This window comes from Littorina saxatilis, linkage group LG10 (genome assembly GCF_037325665.1).
Source record: "Littorina saxatilis isolate snail1 linkage group LG10, US_GU_Lsax_2.0, whole genome shotgun sequence".
Lineage (NCBI taxonomy): Eukaryota > Metazoa > Mollusca > Gastropoda > Littorinimorpha > Littorinidae > Littorina > Littorina saxatilis.
In genome coordinates this window covers 31,301,426-31,321,686 of record NC_090254.1, presented here as the reverse complement: position 1 = coordinate 31,321,686, position 20,261 = coordinate 31,301,426, and the positions used below count along the sequence as shown (strand labels likewise).

Genomic DNA, 20,261 nt, shown 5'->3' with positions numbered 1-20,261 from the left:
ACGTTTGTCCTCGTTAATTGTGAAGAGGATGTATGTTTATATAAAGTTCAAAGTCAAGATTGGATTTTTGTATCCTGCGTGCGTGTGTGCATGTGTATTAGACATAATACATAGACATAGAACACTTTATTATCTCAATTACGATATCGCGATAAACTCGGGTGTGGTGAATCACAGTAAACAGCATAAAACGTAAGAACATGAATAAAATAATTATCAAGGCGCAAATATAGTCAGCTCATCATAGTGTGGGGAGTGGGTACACACACACACACACACTCACACACACACACACATACACACAACGACGCCCATTTTCATAGAAACACAGTAACCCCCTCGTATAAGCGGGAATGAAAGAGTGGTGGCCAATGACCCAGAACAAACAAAAGTCAAAGCTGGCAACTCAGGTTTGTATTCAGGGAAATTTGCACGAAATGCATGCAGAAGATACGACTTTTCCCTCTATTTTCTCTCTTTGGGAGCGTCAGCTCGGTTTGACATGAAAAACTGAAGAAAAGCCCTGCCTTTTTGCACTGAGAAACTGTGGAAGTAGCGTGTTTACTACTGGGTCTGGCTGTAGTACATTTACCCTCATTTACTTCCTCGTTAGCTTCCAAAGTAAACTCTTTTTTCGTCCCATGCATGCGAAAGTGAGGATGTACTTCCGATGTCACTCAAAACTTTAGAAGTAGTCGTAAAATACCCTGAGTTACTTCCTCGCTTTGCTTCGAGGTAAACCCTTTTTCCGGCCCATGCATACGAAAGTGAGGCAAGTACTTCCGATGTCACTCAAAACTTCGGGAGTTGTCGCGAACTTCCCCCATAAGCATACGGGCCCAGAACGATTGTGCGTAAAGGTGGGGAGCCACTTTGCTGTTGACTGTCATAAAGTGGTTTGCATGTGAAATAAATGAAATTACTTTCATATGTACGTGTTCTGCCCTATTGCTCTGTCTCTACCCTTTTCACACCAAACACTTTAACAACAGAATTTGGGAGGATACAGGCTTATTATTTCCTCAACCAAAAAAACAACATAATTCTTCACTTCCAATACATCAATACGAATCAACTTTTCGACACACAGTTCACACAATCTTTTAGCTTTCACTCAATGCATGTAAATACATCTTAATAGATTAACGCACAAAAGAAGGTACTGACAGACACTCACGAGTTCGAATCACGGCTCACTGCATGTCGCCAGTTTCACTTCCTTGTCTCGCTGAAACCTCATAGAATGATGAGTTCCCAGAAACTCTCATTGTAGATGCCAACACACACCTTTCACGTTTCTCCCCGAGAAAACCTTTCCGCCATTAGCGAAAAGAACCGTCGTCAGCTACGACCGGTAACGATGAAGACTCCTTCGTCTAGTCATCCTGCGCCGATGTGGTCCCTTGCTCGCCACCATCGTCCCGCGCTCTTCCGTGTAAGGTCCCTCCCTTGTACACGCCATGGAAAACCCTCATGGAAACTCCTAAAGAATTTAACCAAGTCTTAATACAACATTCTCTAAAACCATCTCTTCGTCCAAACGTTCATGTACCAACTCATACATTCTCGTTCATTCTACGTTCACATTCCGTCCACATTCAATATCCAAACTAATGCTTAATCTATGAATAACACTGCCATACAAAGCATCACCGTCTTAAACATAACATAAATGCGTAACATTTATGTGCAAGAAATTCCCCATGAAAAACCGTGATACAATGACATCAAGAATTCTCTTAAAACTTCACACTAGAATTTAGTGCACTTGTATACACTAACCTTTACATTCCAGCTATGTATTCCAACCTCAATAATATACAACATAGTAAATCATTTACCTTAAGAGACCCGTCTCTTGAAAGAGTAGTTGTTCCCAGAACAAGACTGACACGCGCCGACAACCTTCCCGGTTGAAAATCTCAAACGCTGTGACGTTATTTACCCCAGACCAGCTACAGTTCTCAACACAACTCATATCAAACTATGGTTTTCTCGTGCAACGCACCAAACCCATGATTAACGCTCTCCAGTCTCTACGCCTCGCGCTACAACATTTAGGGAGGTTAAAATCACGACGTTGTTCACATCACATCACAATTATGCTACTCACATCTTTGTGACATTGACGAGAAACTTCTTCGTTAATAATAATAATATAAGTCAAATACACAGTAATTACGTATAAGGACCCATGAAGTTCTCGTCATTTTTATTTCTTCGGACATAAAGGACAGGTCAAGATCTAGCAGAATATGAATGAACGACAGCCATGTGTGTGTCAGTGTGTGTGTGTGTGTGTGTGTGTGTGTGTGTGTGTCAGTGTCACTTTATAGATGATGAGTTACTTCCCTTCGGGTCTCATTCTGGCGATAGCCGTGGAGCGATGAGTGAGAATGCATTAGGTGGTGAAAGTTATCCTTAGCGGATTATGACTTTATTCAGAAATATGCTGGAGAAAACCCGTTTTGTTCTGGAGCATTTCTGTTTTTCTGCAGAATAACTGAATAAAGTCATATTCCGCTAAGGATAGAAACTGTCCCGTGCTCTCTCTCTCTCTCTCCTGCTCGGCCGGTGTCACGATTTCATCTTTCGCCTGTGTACATATTTCCCCCTCGACATATACTCAAGACTGAAATGTTGTTTCCTGGTAAAATTAAGAAGTGAAATTATTTAAGGACGAAAAGCAGGTCAGTTTCTTGCATGTGAAGAAAATTGGTGGTAAAATTTAATAGATTTCAACCCCAAAATCGAATTCTTCGAAAACGTGTACTGAGTGGTTACGTCCCTTGAGTAAGAAGGAAACATTTTAGGATGAATCAAATCATTTTCTGAGTTAAATAAAACAAATTGGTTGGACAAATTTGGCCCCATGAATGTAAGGTACACAAGGTCGCTCATCAGTACTATCGAAGGGTGTTTTTTTGTTCAGTGTAGAGTTTATACTAGATCGACGAGGCCGAGAAGCGAAATATCAACACGGCGAAAGATGAAAACGTCACACCGGCTGTATACATTGCAGTTTCGTTTTGTGAAGAACACAATACGGGAGGTAACTATTTTACCCTATCTTTAAATTACCACAGAGTAGCTTACCCTTATAGACATCTGACAACGACGACAAAGTCAGTGTTTGTTCCACGCGAGCACCGTAACTATCTTTTTGAAGATAAGAGTTCTTCGTTTACGAGAAGCAGTAGCTATTTAATATGCCGAAGAAGACAACAGCGAAGGTAAAAATGCAAAATGTTTCACTTTTAAGTTTACATGGACATTTTTGTAAGTGGTCCATGTTGTGACACTCGCATTGATCCGATTCAATATGGCGGCGCACCAAAACATTAGTTTCGATATCGATACACTTGTCACAGGTACCATTCTCGAAATCTTTTGATAGGATTTAACAGCTCAATCAGACAGACCAGCTAGTAGATGTTGAGTAAGTGGAATGCTTCAGCCTTTTTGAGCTCAGCAGAAAAGCCCACTGTAACTGTCAGTGTCAAATCAAATGTTGAGAATGAGATTTACCAGAATCACCTACCTACGTATTATATTATAAAGCAATCACAGAGGCTATAAGATCAATGAAGTTGCTAATTGCACCAAGCTCCCCCTCACCCCCACCCCTTTCTTGTCCTCCCCATCCTCAGCTACAGCAACAATCAACAACAACAACAATTACACATTAACATGCTTTCATTTGAAACTTCGAGGTCGTCATCGTGGATTGACGCCCGACCAAAGCTAATTGAAGCCCGACGGAGCGAAGCGACGGAGGGCTTCAATTAGACTTTGGGAGGGCGTCAATCCACGATGACGACCGAGAAGTTTCAAATGGAAGCGTGTTAATGTTATTCACTTATTGTAATTCAATCTGACGACGATCTCTTTCCTGCTTTCATGCGATGGTAAACAGACAGAATTGGTTCTGTTCTGTTCACACACTACTTTCAGTCCACCTACCTGCAAGGGTCAAGTCCCAAGAAATATGTCTCTGTATTCTTATCGTATCACTCTCCTCCTGTTTTGTTTTCTTTCACATACATTTTCCCTTCTTTTTTGACGGGTTTCTGGACAGCAAACTCAAAACAAATTCTTTTCATCACAAAAGCGATCTTTGGAATTGACTGATGTTGTCCGAAAGAATTCATGCATCAATTTACGTACGTCATCACTTCGCATACCTTATGCCGTTATGGTCTCGGTATTTCGTTGGTACTTCATATTTCCTACTTGTAAAATGACCCTCAAAGCTAACCGAGACTTGTTGAGGTTGTATCAATGCGCCTCGCCAGCAGGTTGTTAATGGCTTTTTTAGCGAGTGGTTATCGACAATTAATGACCGGTAATTTTTAATGAGTTGGGGCATTCTGACCAATCACAGGATCTGTTTCATTAAAACGCCAACTCGATTGAATTACAATAATAATTAGCATGATTCATGAATGAGAGTGTCAAAATTGTACACAGATTTAATTAACCCAAACACTGTTGCCTTGATGGCATTTGTCTAAGTTTGATGCATTTGAAATTGCAATGCAGAAGACTCCACCTGACCTGCCAGCAGTAAAGCAGAGAGAGAGGAGGGTTCAGCAAGAGCAAGGATTTTACTCCGATTTACTCAAAGTCAAAGGCAGAACAGCAACGCCCAAACGGTAAGTTAAACTTAAAATCAACAGGCAACATAGTACATGTAATGATCTTGTCTCATAACTCAGTTAATGGAGAGTTAGACTTGTGGCCACACCTTAGAATCCAGACAAGGATTGACACTGGTCGACTTTATGGGACGTCTCAGAGTCATGGAAAGCATTCATGTCCTTCCCCTTTGTCACAGACGTGGAGCATGACAGACCTCAGTCATTCTGCTAGAAGCGCAGGTGGCTGATAACACCTAAACACGCACACACCTGGTAGCGTTACTCTTTTTGTTGCCAGCTTAACTTAGGGAAGAAGCGATATGAATTTCCCAGCATTGGGATAACAGGGTTTGGTTTACTAACACACCATGTGCCATTGGTGCATACAATCTAAAATGTCCTTCAGCAAGTCACAGGGACTAAGTGTAAGTCCTTCAGCAAGTCACAGGGACTAAGCTGAAGCACAAGAATCACCTTTGGAGGCAAATTAAGCCAGTCAAACAGGATGGAGATTTTAGAGCTATAAATTAATAACCCTATAAAAACTGTTGGTACACACATCACAAACAGCTTCTCCATATCTCATGGGTGTGCTGTACTACTATAAATAACTCGTGCTTTGGCAGGGAGACAACTCCATCAATGCTGAGCAGCTGCCTGTGACAAGAGGGACTAGCTAGTACGTCACCCGGTCACATAAAGGTGCACCAAGATTGTGTACCACTGAGCCACCGTGTGCACATATTTTACATTAGAGTGAGGACAGTGTTGGAACGAGTAAAGCAAAGCATGCACTAAGTCAGACAATTTGAATGCAAATTTTAAGCTCAGATGGCACCAGATTGCATCAGTTTGCTTTTTTGGAAACACAAGGGAGAGGGCATGAGGAAGGGGCTTTGCTCTTTGCTCCTTGTACTATATATACATCCCATCACAGTTTTCTTGAGGGGATGAAATGACTTGTGTCTTTTATTTTGTCTCACTCTCAGGCTCATCCCTGGGATAATAGACTGGGTGGCCGAGTGGTAACGCACTTGCGCTCGGAAGCGAGAGGTTGCGAGTTCGACCTTGGGTCAGGGCGTTAGCAATTTTCTCCCCCCTTTCCTAACCTAGGTGGTGGGTTCAAGTGCTAGTCCTTCGGATGAGACGAAAAGCCGAGGTCCCTTCGTGTACACTACATTGGGGTGTGCACGTTAAAGATCCCACGATTGACAAAAGGGTCTTTCCTGGCAAAATTGTATAGGCATAGATAAAAAAAATGTCCACCAAAATACCCGTGTGACTTGGAATAATAGGCCGTGAAAAGTAGGATATGCGCCGAAATGGCTGCGATCTGCTGGTCGATGTGAATGCGTGATGTATTGTGTAAAAAATTCCATCTCACACGGCATAAATAGATCCCTGCGCCTTGAGTCCGAGTCTGGAGATACGCGCGCGATATAAGACTTCATATAATAATAATGAATAGAGTCTGAAATGAAATAAAATAGTTTGCAAATGTGCAGGGATGACAACAATATCAAAAGACGCCAGGCGGCAACAAGGAAGGTACTGGCAGAGCCTGTGAGCAAGGAAGACAATGGAAAACACAAGAAAGGCACACCAGACCGCAGCAAGCAACGGGAACTGCCCAGCACTGGTGCAGCAGCCCCCACCCAAGATGGGCAGACAGAGCCAGAGGCACAGGAAAGGAAGGTCAGAACTAACTTTTGCTAATTATGTAAAGTGTCCAATACTGTGGTACCTGCGATGAAAGAACACCATTGGTACCAGCCGAAAGGGTTCCTACATTTCCGGTTGCCTGTCATGATAGGTATATTGGTGATGATGTTAGACAAAAGGGACAACAGAGTGTGTCCTTACATGTGAGGCATTCTCTCATTGTAGGGGCCTCACATAGCAGGTATCACTGTACTACTGCTTCTATTTCTAACAATAGTAACATGAGCAGAATATTGGATCCGCCCTTGGAAGTGCACTGGTATCTGCGATGTAAAGCACCTCATATCAGAGGGACACCTCCCAATAAAGAACAACCTTTGTAATCCTGTTGCCTATTATCTTGACCAAAATTTACCTGTCATGACCGGCCACCTGCAATGTGGGGACCCTTCCAGCTGGTCCCATGGGTGTCCTTTCATCGCAGGTACCACTGTGATAATATCTGACTCATTAAAATCCTCTGCTTTTTGCAGGGAAATATGTTGAAGTACCAAGCTGCTAACATTTGATTTTAAATACATTTTTTTTAAAATTCTAAGCAAAGCTAGGATGACTTAGGTATTTATTGATTTGAAATTTTAGGTTGTTCTGTCTGTCTGAAGGTTGGAGAGAGAGAGAGAGAGAGAGAGAGAGCGAGAGCGAGAGAGAGAGAGAGTTATAAGGAAAGCTGAGGTTGACGTAGCAGAATGACAGGGCTTTCAAATATTAAAATATTGTCCGTGTTTTAAGACACTATTTCACTGATTCTGGTCTTGTTTGGGTTGACTCATCTATTTCACTCACTAATTGCCAGGAGCCTGTGCAGAATGTTGTGGCAGTCGTCCAAGATGACACAGTGTCCTCAGCAGCAGTGAAAGGCTTTCTCCATGGTGATTCGTTGCCATGGGAACAAAGCCCTGTGAGGATGGAACAGTCAGAAGGCCAACTGACCATCAAAGGCACAATCGAACAGGTGCATCGTGTCTTGCAGCGGCTCGCAAAGGTAATCAGTTTTGTTTGTTTGTTTGAAGAATCTGGTTTTAAAAGTCTATCAAACTTTATTTGCTGAGTAAATGAAATGAAACTACAGTGGAATCCCTCTATTAAGTTAACACTTTCTACCCCACCTTTGTTGACCAAGTTATTTTTTAGCTGAGACCATTGTAGTAACTGTGTAGCAACTGTGTATCAACACGATTGAATGCAGGCGTTAGATCGACGTTACAGGAAGTGACTGTGTGTACGGGTATATCCGTACCAGGTCAGATAGAGCCATATGAGTGGGTACGGATATATCCGTACCTGGGAGACAATGAGTTAAGACTCTCTCCCTTTAAGTCCCTGTTTTCTCAGATTTTCTGTTTACAATGTATTACCTTTGTAAATTTACCCCCATCTTAAGACTCCACCTTTTTAAGACCTGATTTTCTCAGGATGTTTTTGTTTAGGTCTTGAGGTTTTGAGGTCTTAAATTGTATATTAAGTTTTTCATGACTTTCATTGTGTTGTGAAATGTGTGAACTCTCAATGAACTTTACTCTTTGTGCAGATAAAAAGTAAGGCAGCGTCTGTGCCTCCTACAGCACAAGAATGTGTTGCAAAAGTGAATGCTGTTTCTGATGTGTCTGCTGAAAACAGCAACAAAGAGGGAGGACAAAGTGTGTACATCATTTTCTCTCTCTATTTTGACTTTTGATTTGTATAAAACAAAGTTATGTATGAGCGTACACAAAAAACCCTGAAATTACACAAAATGGAGTCAGTGTTTTTATTGACTCACATGCGAAGCAAAAAGTGAGTCTATGTACTCACCCCAGTCGTCCGTCCGTCCGTCCGTCCGTCCGTCCGTCCCGGCGTCCGTCCGTCCGGAAAACTTTAACGTTGGATATTTCTTGGACACTATTAAGTCTATCAACACCTGATGGTGTATGGTTACAAGATCTCAAAAAACATGTGCGGCAACTTGACCTCACTTCAAGTTCAAGGTCACAGGGGCCGTAATTGTTGTCTTAAAAATGACCATTTTTCACATTTTCGCATTTTTTTCTGAAGTTATCGAGAATGGCAACCTTAGCTATGTATGCTATACAGGGCAATGTAAGCCCTATCTTTGGACACCAGTTTGGTTGACCTTGCTTCAAGGTCAAGGTCGCAAGGGTCCTTTAAAGTTGGATTGTATACATATTTTGAAGTGACCTTGACCCTGAACTATGGAAGATAACTGTTTCAAACTTAAAAATTATGTGGGGCACATGTTATGCTTTCATCATGAGACACATTTGGTCACATATGATCAAGGTCAAGGTCACTTTGACCCTTATGAAATGTGACCAAAATAAGGTAGTGAACCACTAAAAGTGACCATATCTCATGGTAGAAAGAGCCAATAAGCACCATTGTACTTCCTATGTCTTGAATTAACAGCTTTGTGTTGCATGACCTTGGATGACCTTGACCTTGGGTCAAGGTCACATGTATTTTGGTAGGAAAAATGTGTAAAGCAGTTCTTAGTGTATGATGTCATTGCTAGGTTTAGTTATTTGACCTTGACCCTGAAGGTCAAGGTCATGTCAAGGTCAAGCATGTGAGTCGTATGGGCTTTGCCCTTCTTGTTTTACTAGTTAACTAGCCCCAAGACATATAGATGCACCACCACCCCCCCCCCTCCCCCCAAAAAAAAACCAACAACAACAATAAACAATAAATTCCCTGAGAAACAACAACTAAAACAAACAAGTAACAAAACACACAGAATCCTTTTAATAATGAAGATACTGTACATTATTGAATAATAAAAAAAAAACTACTGTATAATACACATTTACAGTTATTACTATTATAATTTATACTTGTATGACTCACTTTTGATGTGAGTGAATGTGTCAAACAAAACTTTTTGCTTTATTTCAGACGTAACCACAGTTTACATAAAGAGCAACCGTGGTGAAGATGTTCCAGTGACAGTTGAAGTACCAATACCAATACCACCAGTCCAAAAATGTTCCCACAATGCTGCTGTCAACTCTACCATTGTTTCCACAGCAACAGAAAATTGCGAAGATGCTGAGGCCATTGGTGAAACTGTTGTTTACAGAGAGGCAGAGGAGAATTGCGTGCACACAGATGAACACAATGACAACTCTATAAAAAATATTTCATGCAGATCTTTAGGAGCTAGGGGTTTGTTTGAAAGCAGGGTATCATCTAAAATCATTGATGGAATTCCAGAAAAATCAAATACCCAAGAACTGATAAACCAACTTTCCATGAAAACTTTGACTGCAAGTCGTGCTTCAGTGACTGAGAGTAGAGATACGGAATCACACAATGAATCACAGACCAGAAAGGGTAGCCACTTTGTTCAAACTCTACCTTCGTCGTTACCTGGAATACTTCCCTTGGATTCTGCAGTTCGATGTGGTTTATGCCATGAGGAGTTGGTCAAGGAACAAGTCGCACAACACATGGAGGTGATACACGCGTCGAGAGAAAAGGCGGTGAACTGTGACGTGTGTAGTTTGGTCTTCCCCAACAAGAGGAGACTGCTGGTGCATCTCAAGTCCACACATGAAGCTGCTAACTTGACATGTCAGGTAAGAAAGAAAGAGATAGATAGAGAAAGTGTGTGTGTGTGTGTGTGTCCGAACATTGGTCATTTGCTTTATTTTTGTCCTTATAAGTAGTTTTCTTGGGGGAATATATCTGCATGCGAAAGCAGGGTCAAGCTTCTTTTTTTACATAATTTACATGCAGTCAAGTTTTGACTAAATGTTTTAACATAGAGGGGGAATCGAGACGAGGGTCGTGGTGTATGTGTGTGTGTGTCTGTCTGTCTGTGCGTGTGTGTGTGTAGAGCGATTCAGACCAAACTACTGAACCGATCTTTATGAAATTTGACATGAGAGTTCCTGGGAATGATATCCCCGGACGTTTATTTCTTTTTTTCGATAAATACTTTTGATGACGTCATATCCGGCTTTTTGTAAAAGTTGAGGCGGCACTGTCACACCCTCATTTTTCAATCAAATTGATTGAAATTTTTTTAAAGCAATCTTCGACGAAGGCCGGACTTCGGTATTGCATTTCAGCTTGGTGGCTTAAAAATTAATTAATGACTTTGGTCATTAAAAATCAGAAAATTGTTTTATATAAAACGATCCAAATTTACGTTCATCTTATTCTACATCATTTCCTGATTCCAAAAACATATAAATATGTTATATCTGGATTAAAAACAAGCTCTGAAAATTAAAAATATAAAAGTTATGATCAAAATTAAATTTCCGAAATCGATTTAAAATCAATTTCATCTTATTCCTTGTCGGTTCCTGATTCCAAAAACATATAGATATGATATGTTTGGATTAAAAACACGCTCAGAAAGTTAAAACGAAGAGAGGTACAGAAAAGCGTGCTATGCAGCACATCGAAACCACTACCGCGCTGAACAGGCTCGTCAGTTTCACTCCGTTATGCACAAGCGGCGGACTACGGTCATTGTGAAAAAATGCAGTGCGTTCAGTTTCATTCTGTGAGTTCCACAGCTTGACTAAATGTAGTAATTTCGCCTTACGCGACTTGTTACATTTAGTGAAGTTTTGACTAAATGTTTTAACATAGACGAGGAATCGAGACGAGGGTGGTGGTGTGTGTGTGTGTGTGTGTGTATGTATGTATGTATGTATGTATGTATGTATGTATGTATGTATGTATGTGTGTGTGTGTGTGTGTGTGTGTGTGTGTGTGTGTGTGTGTGTGTGTGTGTGCAGAGCGATTCAGAGAAAACTAGTGGATCGATCTTCATAAAATTTAATATGAGAGTTCCTGGGTAATAATATCCCCAGACATTTTTTTCATTGTTTTGATAAATATATTTGATGACGTCATATCCAACCAAATTGGTTGAAAGTTTGGTCAAGTAATCTTTGACAAAGCCCGGACTTTGGTATTGCTTTTCAGCTTGGAGGCTTAAAAACTAGTTAATTAGTTTGCTCATTAAAGTTGTCATTAAAATCGATTTTTCACGAACAGATTTAAAAATGATTGCATCGTATTCCTCAATTTCTTCTGAATTCAAAAATATATACATGTACATGTGTTATGTTTACTCTAAAAATGTGCTCAGTTACAAAAAATAGGTTAACTCATTCGCTGTGTATCGTAATTGGAATTCCGACACCTGTGTTTAGCGTTGCCCGCACGTCTGTAGTTTAGTTCCGACGGATATCACGAATTTTTAACGGTGTAAACGGCCCTGCTGACCAAGGGAAACAACCCCCACAATAAACTTCTATCTGTCTACAGTGGAACCATTCACTGTAAACAGTTCCTTCCTTTCAATTGTTGGGATTAATTTGATTTTGTTGACGGTGTGTTTTGACTTTTCCAAGATGGCGGATCGCTCTGCTACAAGACGTAGTAACTTGAAATGAGTGCTAGAACTTGTTATTCAGTACGGTTCTGATCTTGACCTTAGTGATGATGATAGTGGAGATGATATTTTAGATTCTGGTGACGAGTTTGTGCCAATGGACGATAATTTAGGTGATGATCCTGACAATGAAAGTGTTGATCATGACATTGTGTATGATGAACCCATGACGTAGAAAGTTTGGTTTTTTTTTGCTTCAAAGAGGTAGTTTGACTGGATGTGAAGACAACAAAAGGTATGTTCTTTCAAATGTTTCATATATTTTCTAAAAGAGCAAGTTTCAAACTTTGCAAAAATGTAAGGTAGGTAAGGTTATTTTGTGTTGTTGATTTTTATTATTTTTTTAAAAATGGGTCAAAATCGTGCGATTTGAGGGAACACAGGGACAATTTAACAATTTATACGCGCCTCGATTATGCTTGACACTCACCAGTTCAAGTCTATTTAACAGTAATTTTTGTTTCTGATTCACCAGCAACACTCTTGACATTTGAAACAGTGCATATCAGCTTGATTTTGTGAGAAAAAGTACTGCAACAGTGAGTTACTGGTGTTTCATTCAAGAACAAAAAAGTTTTTTTGTGTGCTTCAAATTGGATATTTTGCCTGGATATGAAGACAACAAAAGAAATGTACTTTCAAATGTTTCATATATTTTCTAAAAGAATAAGTTCCAAACTTTGCAAAAATATAAAGGTATGTAAGGTTATCTTGTGTTGTTGATTTTTTATAATTTTTTCAAAATGGCTCTAAATCGCACGCTGGCAGGGATGACAGGGGAAATTTAGACGCACCTTGAATGAGTTAAGTAAGTACAGTGGAACCCCCCTTTTAAGACCTCCAAAAATCTGAGAAAATCAGGTCTTAAAAAGGAGGGAGTCTTAAAATGGGGGTACTTTTACAGAGGTTAAGAACAGAAAGTCTGAGAAAACAAGGTCTTAAAAAGGAGCGAGTCTTAACAGGGGGGTACTTTTACAGAGGTTATGAACAGAAAGTCTGAGAAAACAAGGTCTTAAAAAGGAGGGAGTCTTAACAGGGGGTACTTTTACAGAGGTTATGAACAGAAAGTCTGAGAAAACAAGGTCTTAAAAAGGAGGGAGTCTTAACAGGGGGGTACTTTTACAGAGGTTATGAACAGAAAGTCTGAGAAAACAAGGTCTTAAAAAGGAGGGAGTCTTAACAGGGGGGTACTTTTACAGAGGTTATGAACAGAAAGTCTGAGAAAACAAGGTCTTAAAAAGGAGGGAGTCTTAACAGGGGGTACTTTTACAGAGGTTATGAACAGAAAGTCTGAGAAAACAAGGTCTTAAAAAGGAGGGAGTCTTAACCGGGGGGTTCCACTGTACTGCGTTCGCACGCTACGCGAAGACGAGCGTTGTCCGTCACTGTCTTTGGGGGTGGTTAGTCGAGACTATCTTGTTTCTGTTTCTTTCTAGCAAGAATTTGTATTTCCCACATCATGTAACTTTTCATGCTCTATGATTTGTTTTACTTTTTTTCAAATTAAGATTTGTGGCCAGAACTTATTTTACAATGCTACCTTGGTACCTGCACCCTCAGAGACAGTAGTTTCATGTAAGCTCCTTTTGTCTTTTGTTTTGTTTTGAGTCTAGCTTTTTAACCTACATTGACTTTTCCCTTTTTGACTCAGATCTGTGACAGAGGTTCTAGTTCCAAGGCTACCTCTGTAACCACCTCCACCAACACACTGGCAATCAAGAATTTTTCTGTCAACTCCTTTTGTTATTTGTTCAAAGTATTTTCAGGCTTTATGATACGCTTCACTTTTCCATTGATTCAGATCTGTGGCGAAGAGTTCCAATGTCAACGCAACCTTTGACCTTCAGTGACATGCTGGCATCAAGAAATTTACTCCAAATTCTTGTTGTCACTTTTCATGATCTTTATTGCACATCACCTTTCTTCTATTGATTCAGATCTGTGGCAAGCAGTTCCAGTGTCAACGTTACCTTCGCACCCACCTCCAGCGACATGCTGGCGTCAAGAAGTTTGAGTGTCTCCGGTGCGGCTGGCGTTTCTTCGAGCGACACAAGCTCAAGTTTCACATGGAGCTGCATAAGGCAGAGAGCGAGAGGTCGTTACCGTATCGCTGTGAGCTGTGTGGGAAACAGTTTGCCAACAAGGCGACGTGGAGCGACCATTGCAACACTCACTCTGGGCTGCGACCCTTTGAGTGTCATGAGTGTGGAGCAACATTTGGTCACAGGTAATTGTGTAGATCGAGATACGACTCAAAAGCTGGAAAGGTTTAGTTAATAAGTTATGGAATGCTTCATTAAATCAGTGCAGGAAACAGTTATAAATCTTTTGCTGTGTTTAAAATGAACAAACAATGTAAGACATACAACAGGCTAATACCTAATAAAATCAATGTTTATTTTTTTACGGTAAACAGCTGTGAGAGAGTAAGTAAAGAAATAAAACAAGTGAGACCACCTCTCTATAATGATCACCTGCCCAAAACGATCAGCCCAAAAGATCCCTGACTATTTTTTTCAATTAAATTTACCTTTCCATAGAGACTGTGACAAACAACTTAATTTGGTTGGTACCTTGGGAGGTCGTTATTGACAGGTTCAACTGTACCAGTTTGTTGTGTGCTGTATTCTGTGTGTATATGCCTTGTATTTTTGTGCTCATGTCTGCAGCTGTATATATATAATGCCTCTGACATGCTGTGCGTTCATGTTTTTGCAGGGTTGGTTTACGCAGACACAAGCTGACTCATGAAAAAGTGAAGCCGTTTTCATGCAACAAATGTTCTAAGACCTTTTCACTGAAACCCAAACTGGATGAGCACATGATCACACACACTGGCGTCTCCAAGCATACTTGTGACATATGCGAAAAGGTATACATTGTACCTTTTTGCTTTTTAAAAAAAATCAGAATTTTGTATAAGACGTATATATATCTGTTCACAATTAGCACACGCTTTTAGGCAGGACCTTAGTTTTATTGACTGCATATTAAGGTTTTTTTCATTGCATCTTTGCACTGATGAAACCAAGACTGAAGTTTTTAAAATTATGTTAATAAGCAAGGATAACAAGGGGAGACAAAGCACTATCTGGGTCTAAAATGTGTCATTACTTGTTTGAACTATTTTTGTTGTACTTGTTACTGTCTGTGGCAGTCAAATTAACCTATCATGTTGATGAATTTTTTTTCAAGCATAATTAAGCTGTGGTAGATATATAAAGACCTGACTTTGTCAATGCAATTTTTCTCACATAAAGCATTCTGTTCTTTCAAGAAAACTTAATAGTTTTGCTGACCTTTGAAAAACAACAACAACAAAATATCATAAGCGAAAGAATAAATAAAACTCATTTCCAAATTTTCTCTGTTTTCAAGGTGTTCACAGCTGCAACCTCTCTCAGACGGCACACCTTGAAATGCCCTGCAGTGTCGATGCTCAGCACCCACACCAGAACCACCACCAGAATCCACACCAACACCACACCAGACACAACCCCTGAATCCGACCTCAGTGCAGTAGCCTTGGACACTCTAGAAACTCAGGACTCGGAGCAACCTGTCTTTTTGTGCGGTACCTGCAACGCATGTTTTGCGACTTACGAGGCGGCTGAGAAGCACACTCTTATTCACCTTGCCTTGGAGGAGCAGGAAGGAGATGATATGGAGCCACAAGTTTCTTCTCAAGACGCTGCAGTGGTTGCTTCAGGGAATGGTGTAACTTCAGGTGAACGAGAAAATGAGATCAGCGCGAGTGTTGAGGAGTTGAAACAGATACAGCTTGCCGCCAGTACTCTGGCTGATCTATCAACAAAATAAGATCTTTTTGCCACTGTCATTCTCAGGGATTTTAATTTAAAATAAAATTTTGTTCAGCAGTGACCAAAGAGACACTGGTGTGAGCGTTTAAGATTTGAAATGGATACACTTAGCTGCCAGTACTTTAGCTGATCTACATGTACAGTAGAACTCCCCCTTAGCGACCCCCCTGTTTACGACCACCCCCTTTTTACGATCGATTTTGCTACCACGGATGCATTCTACTATATAATGAAGCCCCAGTGAACGACTCACCCCAAAACGCGACTTACGACCAAGCTTTTGAGGGTGAATTACGACTTTCGCGCATTTGTAGTCGAGCAGACGAAAACAATACATGGCGGCTCTTGCTCCTCGAACTATCGCGAGACGAAAAAAAAATTAAATCTCGCGCACGATAGAATCCGCGGCGACTTCCTTAGGAGTCGGGAAGACGCAAATCCTGTGTATCGTCAAGGATAAAGACCCAAAACGCGACTTACGACCGAGCTTTTTGGGATGATTTACGACTTTTGCGCATATTTCGAGCAGACGAAAACACAACATGGCGGCTCTCGCTCCTCCAACTATCGCAAGAAGAAATAAAAACCAAATCTCGCGAGCGCAAGATCCTGATACATCTGGGTTTTTTTCTGGACACTATCTTGTCACGAGGACTGTCTTCTTGACAAACGAAGATTTGCGAAAGAAAAAGAAAAGCGCCGACTCTTGAGTAGAGAGCTAATAAAGTAATCGCTAATCGAGCGAAGTGGCAATCCGCGGCAACTTCCTTGGGAGTCGGGAATACGAAAATCCTGTGTGTCGTCAAGGATAATGACTCGGTGTTATCTAGATAGTGAGAAGGATAGCGAAGCGAAAGTACGCAAAGAGAGGAGCCTGTACGAAGACCTCAACGATCGTGGTCAAGTTTAGCGATGCAAGGTGACGAATCATTCATATGAGCGGAAAGATGATTCGGGAGAAAAGTCGTTATGCTTTTTATCGAGTTAGGACATTCGGATTTTACTGGTTGCGGCACAATGTCAAATGTGCTTCACTCAGCGGGGAGCGAGTATTACGCCATGAGTAAATTTTTGAAATTTGAGTTCAAGTTGTTCTGCTGTAATGTGTGTGTGTGTGTGTGTGTGTGTGTGTTTTGATATGACAGTAAACTGCAACTGTGTGTTTGTGTGTAAACATGACAGTAGATACACTGCAACCAAATTCATGACCAACCGGCCAAAAACTCAAACCCCCCTTTTAAGACCCCCCCTTTTTACGACCTAATTTTCAAGGTTTTTCCAAAGTCGTAAACAGGGGGTTCTACTGTACCAACAATGAAGGTTTTCTATGCAACTGTCTTTTGTTAAAATGTAACTTGATGTGGCAGCTAGTGGCCAAAGAGACATTTAAGTGTGAGAGTAGAAGAGTTGACACAGATGTGACTCTGGCTGGTTCTATCAAATTTTGGTTATGGTCATGAAATGCAAAAATTCTGGAGATTGTCAAATGATTCAACTGTTATTTTATAAAGCCAATGCTTACGCCAAATTTGAGGCGAATCATTAAAGAAACACCCGAGCTGTATGCTAATAAAAGCATTCATGAGCAAAATAACCCAAACAACCTACTGCGTGTGCAAAGCAATTGGCTAGAAATTTCCACCACAAACATGCCATATGTTATAACTAAAGCGGTCAAAAGAGTGACAGATGTTGAACAGTAGACGCACAGTTTACAAAAAGAAGTTGAATGTTTAGTTTAAAAGATAAATCTGATTTTTTTCTTAGACCCGCTAATAAAATGACAAAGCATTTGCATTGATGTTCTGTTACCTGTTTATTTGTGTGTGTGTGTGTGTGTGTGTGTGTGTGTGTGTGTGTGTGTATGTGTATGTGTGTGATAATATAACTACAAAGCAATAGCTGCCATTTGCATAATTTACATTCATGTTCTGTTACCCTGATCCTGTGTGCGTATGTGTTAGTGTGTGTGTGGGTGTGTGTGTGTGTGTCAATGTTCCTGTCTGCTCACAGTACCCAATATTGACGGACTGTTTGATGATATCTTCTGCTATGGTCTGTTGAGACAGTGATATCAAAATCGAGACCGGAGGTCGAGATTTTGATATCACTGTCGAAACAGACCAATAGCAGAAGATATCATCACACAGTCAGTCAATGTTAGATATATTGCTAATTCTCTGGACATTTTATATTTACTGTAAAGAAATTACAAAAGTATTTGTCTCAGTTTTGGCTGTTCCGTATCCCTCCCTCTGATTATTATTTCTTTTTGTTCACTCTTTTCTTGTACTTTTCAGTATTTCAAAATGTTTTTTCTTTCAAAAAGTCTTTAGTCACTCAACTAAATTCTGGGATAACTAAATTTTCATATATATTTGTTTGTTTTTAAATTTAGGTGTTTTTGTTTTTGAAGTGGGGAAGCAATAAAGAGGTCGTCGATATCAAAACTGATATCGACGGAAATGTCGTCGATATCACTTTTGCACTGAGCTCAGTTTTGCCCAATTGACCAATGGAAATCCATGTAACATATGAAATAGCAATATACATAGTTATAGCCACATCTTAAGTTAATATTTTAACACAGGCATACGGATAAATACTGACACAGATATAGACAGAGGCAGACAGACACAAACAGGCAGACAGACACACATACACTCTCTCAGACACGGACAAGAGGCATCAATAGACAGGCTCAAACGAAACCACATGCACATCTATAAGCGTGCACACACTAAGGTACACGGAGGCATGCATGCACGCACGCATGCACGTACACACACACACACACACACACAATCATTCATTGTACTAGGCCTACTTTAATTAAAGTATGTGATTTTAGGGGTGTGAGGTCAATATCAACGAAAACTGGACTCACCTCAACAGTTGTTTGAACAACCCGCAACTAGAAAATGAACGTTTTGTCTGAAAGGTCCTCTTTTGAAATATAAAATAGCAGAAGTCTATTATCTAGAAGTATTTATCTACTATTACCAGCAGTCGACACGCTGTGATACATATATGCCCTTTGACCTTTCCTTGGGGATATCCAGTACTAAAACTAGAATACGGGATCTTCTTCTTCTTAGTGATGGTGGTTCCGGTCTATTGCTTGGTCAGGGGTGAAGTTCAGGGGGGGGGGGGGGGGGGGAGGGGGGGGGGGGGGGGGGGGTGATGGGTCAGTGGAGAGTTGCCAGCCTCACTGAACTATTCTGTCGTACTGTAGGCGAGGGAGATTTTAACTTCAATTGTTACACTCGAGTTCTCGAGTGTGGCAACGACTGACTCGAGTGTCCGACTCTCTCCGTTCGCATTTGTGTACTGTTCTCTATATCTCACTGTTCGGGGCCAATTCAGTTCATAACTGACCCTGCGCTCCCGGTCACTTTGTATATATTTGGAAAGCAATATGAAGTAGCGATATTTTCAAGCGTGACCGACATTATTGATACGAAATGCATTGACCAATAGCCAAAAAGCGCTGACGTCATTGCATGAAAAATACCCCAAATCCTCTATTCTCGATGACATACTTAGGAGTTAGTTCGGGAGAACGACGATTTATGGACGGTTTATTATATAAAGGGAAGCAAGCGGTTAAAATCAGGCGTCGATAGAGCCAATGAACAGGATCGATAGGAACTTGTAGTATTTTATAATATTCACTTGTGAAAATAGCCAATCACACTATTCTAGTCCTTAATTAATAGGAATGAAGTCATCTGTTGATCTCTAAGCCTGAATTTCATAATCGAAATAAAAGGATGGAAGGAAGAGTGAAAGAACAGTCTAGATTATTCTAAACCTCAGGAAATGTGTGTGACTGCTTGGACTTTGGTTTGTTGACCACGCATTCATCCGTGGACCGCTCCTGTCTGGCCCAGTCGAACGATCCATCATACTACTAATTACTACAGATTAATCAGGTGATTCAGCGAACCGAGTGTTAATCACAAATGTAGTAGTTTCGTTTTTCACATCTTATAGCGGCTAAAATTCAGAATGTGGGCGGGTGTGGGGGTGGGGGGAATTTGCACACACACACACACACACACACTACACGGCACACACTCACTCACACATACAGAAACGCACGCACGCACACACAAAATAATTTCTGCTCCATCCCTAATTTTTTCAAGCCCCCCCCCCCCACACACACACACATACACACACACACACACAAACACACAGACACATACACAGAGAGAAACACACGCACGCACACACAAAATAATTTCTGTCCAATCAGTCACTAATTTATTCTAGCCCCCCCCCCCCAACACACACAAATATACACGCACGCTCGCACGCACACACACACACACACACACACACACACACACACACACACACACACAGACAACCACACACACGCAAACACCCCCAACCCACGACACACACACACACACGTACACACATCTCAAACACCCTCACACGCATGTACGTGAGAGGTTAGGCTGCACGAAGAGGAACAACGGAAGCGCAGAGGATAGCAGATATCATTCTCAGCTTCCATACCCTCCAGTGTTTGCTGCAACCGCGTTTTGATTGGTCAGAAAGACCAGGATCGTCACTTATTGACACCGATCATGTCAGCGGAATGATGGATAGGAAACAGATGACACTGCGGGGTCAACCTTCCAGCTCAACAGACCG

At 40.9% G+C, this 20,261-nt stretch overlaps 1 protein-coding gene across 2 annotated transcripts; it reads left to right on the top strand.

The window, feature by feature from the left end:
- Positions 1-3,082: 3,082 nt before the first annotated feature.
- On the top strand, positions 3,083-17,386 carry LOC138978586 (uncharacterized). Of its 2 annotated transcripts, none has more exons than XM_070351334.1 (9): positions 3,083-3,233; positions 4,543-4,655; positions 6,146-6,335; positions 7,168-7,344; positions 7,891-7,999; positions 9,252-9,934; positions 13,710-13,999; positions 14,491-14,644; positions 15,151-17,386. In XM_070351334.1, the coding sequence occupies exons 1-9, from the start codon at positions 3,210-3,212 to the stop codon at positions 15,589-15,591; spliced, it is 2,181 nt and encodes a 726-aa protein (XP_070207435.1). In that variant the 5' UTR covers positions 3,083-3,209; the 3' UTR covers positions 15,592-17,386. The 2 variants fall into 2 exon arrangements, with proteins under 2 accessions (XP_070207435.1, XP_070207434.1); XM_070351333.1 differs by having other exon boundaries at positions 7,156-7,344.
- Positions 17,387-20,261: the final 2,875 nt, after the last annotated feature.

Coding starts and splice junctions, on each gene's coding strand:
- LOC138978586 (XM_070351333.1), top strand. CDS start 3,210: ATGCCGAAGAAGACAACAGCGAAG. Junction 6,336..7,155: donor CAGAGGCACAGGAAAGGAAG/GTCAGAACTAAC, acceptor ACTAATTGCCAG/GAGCCTGTGCAGAATGTTGT. Junction 8,000..9,251: donor CAACAAAGAGGGAGGACAAA/GTGTGTACATCA, acceptor GCTTTATTTCAG/ACGTAACCACAGTTTACATA.